The following is a 10,123-nucleotide window of genomic DNA, read 5'->3' on the forward strand; positions in this document are numbered from 1 at the left end:
CTTGGGAAAATTGATGTAAAGAGAGATCTGGGTGTTCAGGTCCATTGTATCCTGAAGGTGGCAATGCAGGTCAATAGAGTGGTCATGAAGGCTTACAGCTTGCTTACCTTCATCCGACGGGTTATTGAGTACAACAGTCGGCAGGTCATGTTACAGTTGTATAAGACTTAGGTTCGGTCATGTTTGGAATACTGCATACAGTTCTGTCGCCACATTACCAAATGGATGTGGATGCTTTGGAGAGGGTGGAGAGAAGGTTGACCAGGATGTTGCCTGGAATGGAGGACACTAGCTATGAAGGGAGGTTGAGTAGATTAGCATTATTTTCATTAGAAAGACGTAGGTTGATGGGTGACCTGATTGAGGTCTACAAAATCATGAGAGGTACAGACCGGGTGGATAGCAAGAAGCTTGTTCCCAGAGTGGGAGATTCAGTTACTGGGGGGCTCACGAGTTCAAAGTGAGAGGGGAAAAGTTTGAGGGAGATGTGCAGGGAAAGTCCTTCACATAGAGGGTGGTGCATGCTGGGATGCATTGCCAGTGGAGGTGGTAGAGGTGGGCATGATAGTGTCATTTAAGATGTATCTAGACAGATACATGAATGGGCAGGGAGCAAAGGGGATCACACCCTTAGAAAATAGGTATCAGGTTTAGATAGAGGATCTGGATCAGTGCAGGCTTGGAGGGCTGAAGGGCCTGTTCCTGTGCTGTAATTTTCTTTATTCTTTGTTCTTCTTTGACAGAGTCATAGATAGAATCATAGAATCACAGCATGGAAACAGACCTTCAGTCCAACTCATTCACACTGACCAGACATCCCGAGTTGCATTTGCCAGCATTTGGCCCATATCGCTCTAAACCCTTCCTATTCATATATCCATCCAGATGCCTTTTAAATGTGATCATTGTACCCACCTCCACTACTTCCTCTGACAGTGTTCTGTACCTGCACTGCCCTCTGCATGAAAAAGTTGCCCCTTAGATCCTTGTTAAATCTTTCCTCTTTCATCTTAAACCTATGTCCTTCAGTTTTGGACTCCCCCACCCAAGGGAATAGACCGTGGCTATTCACGTATCCATGGCCCTCACAACTTTATAATCCTCTGTAAGGTCATCCCTCAGCCTCCAAAGCTTCAAGGAATAAAGTTCCAGCCTATTCAACTCTCCATCAAACTTAAACCCTCCAGTCTCAGCAACATTCTTTACTGCATCCACTCACGTTTAACAAATCCTTCCTGTCGACATACTATGACAACGTCAACATCTGAGGGATCTATTTCGAACATCTTGTCACCATTACTCACAATCACCTAATGTCTTGTACCAGCCAAAAGGACGCATCAAATACCATCATGTGAACAGACCTCCTCAAAACAATATTCCATTCTGCCATGATAATATATTTTTGTTTCTTTGATAGAAATGTATATGATTGCAACATTTGAAAGGCATCTGATGAATATATGAATAGGAAGGGTTTAGAGGGATATGGGCCCAATGCTGGTAAATAGGACTAGGTCAGATTGGGATGTCTGGTCAGCACAGACGAGTTGGACTAAAGGATCTGTCTCTAAGCTGTATGAGTCTATGACTCTATCTATGACTCTGCACTGTAAGGTACCTGGTATCTCCTACACCACATTGAGAATACCATCAAGACGAAGGCCTCCTCACTGCAAATTTGACCAAAGTTGACCAGGTGTTCCTCCCAAGTGACACCAAGGTTGAGCAGATTTATTAACACACAGAGAAACAACATTTCCTCAGTACCACACCGGGGTGGAAAAGGGCAAGGTCAATGTGACATTCACAGTCTTCATGAAATCCTATCAAGGTAGTAGTGAAGTAATTGTGATGAATAATGGATCTGAGGGCCAGCAACCTGCAGCTGTTTTCCACTTGTTCTTGTTTCCAACACAAATATCACAATTTGTTGAGAAGCTAATGCCACAGCCTGATGTCAATCCAGCCCCATTTCCATTCTGAGAGTTATGTCGTGAAATAGTAAATGATTTCCATCCCGAATAACAAAACAGTTTTCTAGAGGATTTAATCTATCACATGGAAGTCATCAAACACTAACGTTGAGATAGTCGTACCTTATACCAAGTTGAGACGTGATGTTTGAATTTGTAGTTGTCGATGATACTGTTGAAATTTTATAACAGTCATCAGCTCCTATTGTAACAAAGGAATAACATTCAGATTAACCTTTTTTTGCTATAGTTAACCAAAAGAGCAACATTGTAAGATTGGAAGAAACGCCTGTCTGATACAATGGATTTGGAAAGTATAATCTCAGTGTGATGTCCACCCCCTCACCAGCCGGGTGTTCCCACTGTGACCTGTCAGTGACCCATCTTTCACGGTCGTTTCTAATTGTTTCCCATATGTCACAGATGGGAGCACAGCATTACCTACTGAGCCTGTTAAAGGACTCCATTCCCAACATCCCCTTTGTGTCCTCTGCAAACGCATAATTCCAGCCAGAGAACTGTCACTCCTCATCACTCGAGGAGGTGATGACCAAGTGGTGTTATTGCTAGACTATTAATCCAGAGAGGCGAAAGTGAGTAGTGCAGATGCTGGAGATGAGAGTCAGGATTAGAGTGGTGCTGGAAAAGCACAGGACGTTAGGCAGCATCCTTGATGGTAGGCTTTTGCTCAAAACATCAATTTTCCTGCTCCTCAGATGCTGCCTGACCTGCTGTACTTTTCCAGTACACCACTCTAATCTTGACTATTAATTCAGAGACTCAGCAATGCTGTGGGGAGCTGGTTTTAAACCCTGCCATGCAGATAGTGGAATTCCAGTGTCATCAAACAAAAGAAACTGGAATTAAAAGTCTGATAGAGATCACAAATCTGTTGTCGATTGTCAGGAAACAACCATCGGGTTCTGATGTCCTTGAGGGAAAGGAACTGCCATCCTTACCTGATCTAACCTACATGTGACTCCAGACCTACAGCAATGTGGCTGACTCTGAACAATTCAGAATGGGAAATAAATGTTGGCTTAGTCAGTGACACCTACATTCAGTGAATGAATAAAATATTCACCAGAAAATGTTTTTCTGGAGACCTAATAACTTTGATTCTGGCCATGATGGAAAAGGAGCTTCAGCTGCACACTGTATGTGGAGGGAAATATTAGACCAGGAATTACTGCCTTCAGTGTCAGTGACCAAATAACCAATATTCATTCGATATTCCCCTGATCAGATCTTATTGCTTGTCTCCAAGGCTCCCCACATCCATTGAACCTGCAGGTAAGTGCCTCAGATGTGATTCAGATCATTCATTTAATTCAAAATCTCACAATAAATTGTGCTGATCCTGCATCTTTCACAACCTCAGCACATCTTTAGATTAGACTTACAGTGTGGAAACAGGTCCTTCGGCCCAACAAGTCCACACTGACCCACCGAAGCGCAACCCACCCATACCCCTACATTTACCCCTTACCTAACACTACGGGCAATTTAGCCTGGCCAATTCACCTGACCCGCACATCTTTGGACTGTGGGAGGAAACTGGAGCACCCGGAGGAAACCCACGCAGACACGGGGAGAACGTGCAAACTCCACACAGTCGGTCGCCTGAGTCGGGAATTGAACCCAGGTCTCAGGCGCTGTGAGGCAGCAGTGCTAACCACTGTGCCACCGTGCCGCCCAGTTAAATACTACACAACCCACAAAGCTCTTCCCTTTATTGTAATCCTGGTTATGACATGGGGAAACAGAAGCTAATTTGCATACATGAGAAATTCCCACAAATGTTATCACCAGATAATCTGCTCTCCATCATCTGAACTGAGGGGTGAAGTTGATGAAATACTGAGTGAATTTTCCTGTTCTTCCTTGAATTATACCAGCTGACTATTCTAATGTTTCTCACTGAAAGCAACATTGATGAAACAGTTCCTGCTGTTTAAACTGTTACATTCAAAGATGGTAAAGGCACCCTTAACTCAGAACCAAGTCTTTGCCCCATTTTGATTCTGATACAGTCAGTTTCTGGTCAATGTAAATCTGAGATTTCTATTTGTAATTTGAGATGATGCAATGTTACAGCAAAGAAGAAGGAAGTTTAGAACAGAAGAAGGGTGACTGGATCTGAAAGTTTAAATCTACTTTCTCTCCACAGAAGCTGCCAGAACTGCTGAGTTTCTCCAGCAATTTCAGTTTTTGTTTCAGATTTTCAGAATCTACAGTTCTTTGATTTTATTAATATCCTTTCACTTCCCTTTTAAACATTATTATTAACTCGGTTTCTAACACATATTCCAGCCTGCAATCCATGTTGCAAAGGATATTTACATCTGGGCCAGGGTTTGAGTATAAAATTGAATGCTCTCACTCCAGTGTGTTGGTGAAGGAATGCTGCAGGGCTGGCAGTGCTACCTTTTCGGTAAGATGTTAAACTGAAACTCCATCTGCCAACTCTGATCAATGCCAATGATCCAGGGCACTATCTTGAAGAAGAATAGTGCAGTTACTCCAGTATCTGGATAATATTTATCCCCCAATTAAAGATGTCATCTCGTGATTTTCACATTGTCATTTGTGATAGTTGTCTCTGGACAGATTGATTGCTGCACTTCCTGTATTGCAGGAGTGAGCAGACTTCAACAAGCAATGGCTATAAATGCTTTAGATGTCCAGAGATTGTGCTCAGTCACTTCCATTTTAGATAAACTCTTTAACACTCTCTCCTGACATCCATCCTAAATGAGAATGCAGGAGCTGGAAGTCACAATAGCTATTTCAGCTGTTGAAGACTCATCAATTTACTGGAATTTCTGCAAAATTTATCCATGTTTTTAAGATATTTTATAATCTTAGTCTTCATCAGGAATGAAGGACTTTTGCCCAAAATGTCACTTTTCCTGCTCCTTGGATGGTGCCTGATCTGCTGTGCTTTTCCAGCACCACTCTAATCTAGACACTGATTTCCAGCATCTGCAGTCCTCACATTTGCAATGTTGATTTTATAATCTTATCCTTATTTAACTAAATTGTCTTGTTCCGATCTATTGAAAAACCAGATGAAGTAAATTTGGCCAGTTCCAATTTTTCAGACTGACTGCACGAATATAATCAGCAACTAATCTGTGAGACATTTATATTTTGACAATTACATTGTTTGTTTACAGTGTAACTTACCACTGGTGCTGACTTGTGCCACATAACTGCAGTTCTCCCCTGGTCTGTGTGTGACTGACACATTAACCATTTCACTGGGTTTTGTTCCCTGAGTATTTGAGGCTGTGCAGTAATATTGATGATGTTGCTGTGTGAAGGATTGACAATGTAGATCCAGTTTACTGGTGTTAGAGATCTTTGAATCTTGAGATGGGGTCCTTTCATACCATGTGTAGTGAATGGGGAGGGATCCCTGGACACATTCACAGGAGATTGACACCGAGCTCCCAAAACATGAGGCATTTGATGGAGATGATAAAAATCTAAGTTCAGGAAGAGACACAGGATCGGGGGAAAAGAAGCAGATATTCAGATACCACATGAACAGCATTCAAATACATTCTTTTTGTGAACATTTCTACACTTCTACATCTCATACAGGGCTTATATGTTGGAATATCCTCAACACACCTCCCTCTCCATACCACTCCGGACTCCAAGTAAAGTGATTTCCCATGTCTACTATTACAGGTGGTTCTCCTATAATGCTATAGTTGTGTTCCAGTGAGACCTCGCTGAATATAAATAATGGGGCCTACGGGAAAAGTGGGGTTAGGGCAGACAGGCAAAAAATATCACTCAAGAGTGCTCAAATATCACCCAAAAGTCTAACGCGAAGTATAGCACAGCCTGAATGAAGGTGGAAATCATATTTATTAATGAGACAAAAGTAAATTTAACACAGTGCATTTTAAAATGTCTGAAGGCTGCTCTCTGTGCAGTCCCTCTCACAGAAAGCTGCTCTGTCAGCAGCTGATATCAGCACATGTGCAGGACAGTGCGGAGACTTTGGCGCGGACATCGCTGTATGTGCAGAACGAAGCATGCAAACCCATCCCTGCTGGAAATGTGCGAGTAACAAAGGAGGTAAACGTTCTTGAAAATACCATTCCCTAATTCTTCAACAACGTTCTAGTCAAATCGCGCAGCCAAAGAGTACGTTATCCCAGAACTAACTGTATATCAGAACTTAGGAGAACTCTAAATCAGGACAAATGCAATGATGATGGTCATGAGTCAACATGGAAATCAGAGCCAATATTTTCTCTCAGTAGCAGATCAAAGACTGTAACTGGTTCAGTGTTTGATTTGCAAATGGAAAGCTGTCGGACAGAAACTTACATAAAAATGGAATAAAATAAGACAATAAATTGGCTGATATTTGTTGCAAGCTTTCTGGCCTTAAACACAGAATTTAAATATGCTTTGTCCGACTTCACTGTGACTGAAAATGACATTTTAACTCAAACATCCAGAGGGAGGTGGCAATTTGTGTTTCAGGGATTCTGAAATCCAGAAATGCTGGGTAAATGGATGTTGTGCCAGATTTACTGTCTACTTCAGTGTCCCCAGAGCCAATGTCTTTAAGATATAATTTGGGTGAATTTATTGTTTACACTGACTAGAATCCGATCCAACATTCATCAGCCAAATTGGAGTAATGGGTGTGGAGTAACATTTTCCCCTTTATCTCTGCATCAAGAGAGTATCGAGACACACTGGTGACCAGACACATCCTTAGGACGGTTCCTGAGAGGAACTCACTGGATTCTCCTTTTGGCTACAAGTTCTGCATGTGTTCACCAGAGAGTGTGTAGTGTTTTAGTGATTGTCCTTCATGTTAGCTGAAGCAGTAATGCATACTTAATCTAGGTTGATCCTGATTGACACACAAGAGGCAATTGTGTATCTTGGATGCAACGCAATGAGCTATTCCTTGATGTGCAATAATCCAATCTGCTGTTTGATCAAATCAAACTGATATTCTCCTTAAGACAGTATGAGGCTATTCTTCCCGAGTGATATCAATGGGCTTGAATAATATCAGCAAAGTGGTTGGTAGCAGAAAAGCTCCATAAAATGTTTCTGAATGACCTATTACAGCACATCCCAGAGCCCATCCCTCTCTCTCTGCACTGACAGCATGTCCCAGACTGAACCTGGCTCTTCCCCTTCAGGGAACTTGCTCAGGTCCGAGTGGTGCCCACTGCTGCTGAGGGACCAAAAGTCACATCCCCATTCACTTCCCTCTGTACTCAGTGTTAAATGACTGCAGGCAGCCATTGGGAATGGAGGTGTAAACTCTCACAATGTTTTAGCTGGTGGGGACAAGGAAAATAAGAACGACAGCACTCAATTTCATCAAATTTGATGCTTTTAGATCAGTCGTCTTGGCCTCAAAGTTCCAATTCTTTTTCCAAAGCATTGAGCTACCTGCCCCCCAAATGCAAAACCCTTTCACTGTCACGGGGCATCAGGATACTGGAAATGTCATGTTCTTTCACAGATAAAACATCGATCTTACATCTCAATGGGGAATAATAAATGATATCACTGAGAAATGTACCATCAGATATTTGCAGCTCTACAGCAGACACTGAAATGAGGCCGGATTGGTCAATACCACAGCTGTACCATCCTGCATCTTCAAAACGAAGATCCTCCATAGTAACAGAAAATTTATTTTGTGTCGTGTTATCTGTGATCGACATCCTTCCTCGTTGTCCATGATGTTCACTTGATTTTACTAAAACAGAGCACTGGCGCATCCAAAGTTTCACAGACCATTGTGACCATTGGCCATAGTGACAGTCTATTGTGATCGCTCTTCCCAAAACTCCTGTTACTTTCCTTTTCACCGGCACTACACCTGAACCTGAAAAGACTATGAATTCATCAAACAGAAAATAGCTTCTCAACACATTCAGATACTTTTAATATGAGTTACCACTAAGTACAGAGGTACCACTGCATCTACTCAGGCAGTTTGTGGTAAAATCCATATAATTGTGTTAGGGAGACCAGCATTGTTTGAGAAATGTAACAACCAGTGGGCACTCATTTGCAAAGCTTTTTCACAGCAACATTCAATTCTGCCCAGCAACAGGGTTTGTATCAAATAGCCTCAAAATGGGGTGTTTTGAAGTATTTCAGTTGGTCACTCAGCACAGTTTCTGGGTCACTAAGAGGAGTTCAAATGATTACAGACAGCGACTGAAGGTCACTGAATTTTGGAAAAGGCAGAGAGGAGACTTCTTCAAAGCATTGTTACTAGCATTGTAGTCTTGTGGACAAGGCAACAGAATTGCTTGGCTTCTACAGAGGGGACTATGAGTGAAGCTCAAAGGCAGTTGTATATGGCTAGGCTGTGTTGGATATGGCCATCAGTGATCTGGAGTAACTCTGAAGGACCCATTAGGCTGAGATCTTTGAGGGTAACACATGCAGTGGTGTCACCACACCGCAGGTAGAGGGGGAACTGACAGAAAAGGAATGGGAGACCACCCAGACAGAGTGAAAACATGAGGCAGGGAGTGCAGGAATACACTGAGGCTGTATTCCTTTCTCATAGATTTTCCCTTTTGAATGCAACTGGGGGAAATGTGTTCTCAGGTGACTGCAGCGTAAGTCACATCCATGGCACCAGGAGTGGCTCAGCTGCCTGATTGTGGGGAGAGAGGGATTTAGACTTTTGAGGTATTGGGTCCAATTCTGGAGAAGATGGAATCTTTCCAAGTTGGACGGGTCATGAATCAGCAGGATCAAGACCAATACTCTCCAAGGGGCATTTGCTAGTTCTGTGATAAGACATTAAGCTTGGGTGGCAGGGTGCCATGATCATGGATCATCACCTCATGTCACCTATGGATATCATAGAATGAATCATAAAATCCTGTAGTGTGTAAACGGGCCATTTGGCCCAAAAAATCACTACCAACACTACCACTTCACATTCCCCCAGACTAATGCACCTACCCGACACACTATGGGTGATTTAACCTAACCTGCATATCATTGGATTGTAGGAAGAAAGCAGAGCACCTGGAGGAAACCCACAAAGACACAGGGAGAATGTGCAAACTCCACACAGACAGTAACCCGTGTCTCGAATTGAACCCAGGTCCCTGGTGCTGTGAGGCAGCAGTGCTAACCATTGAGCCACTGTGCCTCTGACATCTTATTTTTCAAGTATTTTCAAGTGTAACTATATTTCATTTAATTGCTTATATATAGAAATTTACTTTCGATATTTGTTTTTAAAGAGAACTGATCAAGCCAAAGTGAGTACAGATGTGAATTCAGTGGAGATGTGGAGGGAGACCTTGGAAATTTGTACAAAACAGTGTGTCACGGAAACTTCAAAAGGATTGACTTAAATGGAGAAATATACAGAAAAAAAATGTATTCACCAGCACGGGATGGGTTGGAAGACCATTGTTCTGGACTTTTATTTCAGCAAGGCTGGACATTTTACTTCTTTATTTTCTAACATTTTGTAACTAAATAAACTGCACCTAGCTACCTTTGTACTTAAGATGTCACTGTAAGTGGCGACATAAACCTTTTCCCTGTACTCATTGAATGTATGTGATGGTAAAACTAATTTATCTGTGGACAGAGTCAAAAATCACACAACACCAGGTTATAATCCAACAGTTTATTTGGAAGCACTAGCTTTCAAGCACTGCCCCTTCATCAGGTGATTGTGGAGGTTAAGATCATGCTCATAGAATTTATAGCCAAATGAGCCCAGTATCATGGAGATGTGATACAGTAAACAATCTTAGATTAAAACTTTCATCTTTGATAATGGAATGTGCTGGTTTCTGTTCTTTGTTAGGTAAATCCCAGAATTTATTTGAAATCACATTCTCAAAATAGCACAGCTTTTTAAACAATAGCTGTGAAGTCTGTGTCCCAATGCTATGTCAAACTGACAATCCCTCTGTATAGTTTTACAGAGTTTTACATGGATTCATGCAGCAAAAATATAATGTAATTCTGGAAAAACAAATTCACCCCAGAAGCTGATATATGTGCATATGGAGGGGAGACAGATTGAGTTGCATGTGTGAGTGTGGATGTCAACCCACATGATAGAGTGTGTGTGTATATATGTGTGTGAGTAAGCTTGGCTC

General features: G+C 42.0%; 1 protein-coding gene across 1 annotated transcript; it reads right to left on the reverse strand.

Moving 5' to 3' along the window:
- Positions 1-2,071: 2,071 nt before the first annotated feature.
- On the reverse strand, positions 2,072-7,753 carry LOC132828087 (CXADR-like membrane protein). Its single transcript, XM_060844997.1, has 3 exons — positions 7,555-7,753; positions 5,166-5,495; positions 2,072-2,178 (listed from the first exon to the last, which is right to left on the reverse strand). Exons 1-3 carry the CDS (start codon positions 7,751-7,753, stop codon positions 2,072-2,074), a joined length of 636 nt encoding a protein of 211 aa, XP_060700980.1.
- Between the last annotated feature and the right edge of the window lie 2,370 nt (positions 7,754-10,123).

This window comes from Hemiscyllium ocellatum, chromosome 26 (assembly GCF_020745735.1).
Source record: "Hemiscyllium ocellatum isolate sHemOce1 chromosome 26, sHemOce1.pat.X.cur, whole genome shotgun sequence".
Classification (NCBI taxonomy): Eukaryota; Metazoa; Chordata; class Chondrichthyes; order Orectolobiformes; family Hemiscylliidae; genus Hemiscyllium; species Hemiscyllium ocellatum.

What these genes read in the sequence shown, in the direction of transcription:
- LOC132828087 (XM_060844997.1), bottom strand. Translation starts at nt 7,753, where the DNA reads ATGCGCCAGTGCTCTGTTTTAGTAAAATCAAGTGAACATCATGGACAA. An exon ending in TGTAGAGCTGCAAATATCTG is followed by an intron (nt 5,496 to 7,554) that starts ATGGTACATTTC and finishes GCTTCTTTTCCC; the next exon opens with CCGATCCTGTGTCTCTTCCT. An exon ending in GGCACAAGTCAGCACCAGTG is followed by an intron (nt 2,179 to 5,165) that starts GTAAGTTACACT and finishes TTGTTACAATAG; the next exon opens with GAGCTGATGACTGTTATAAA.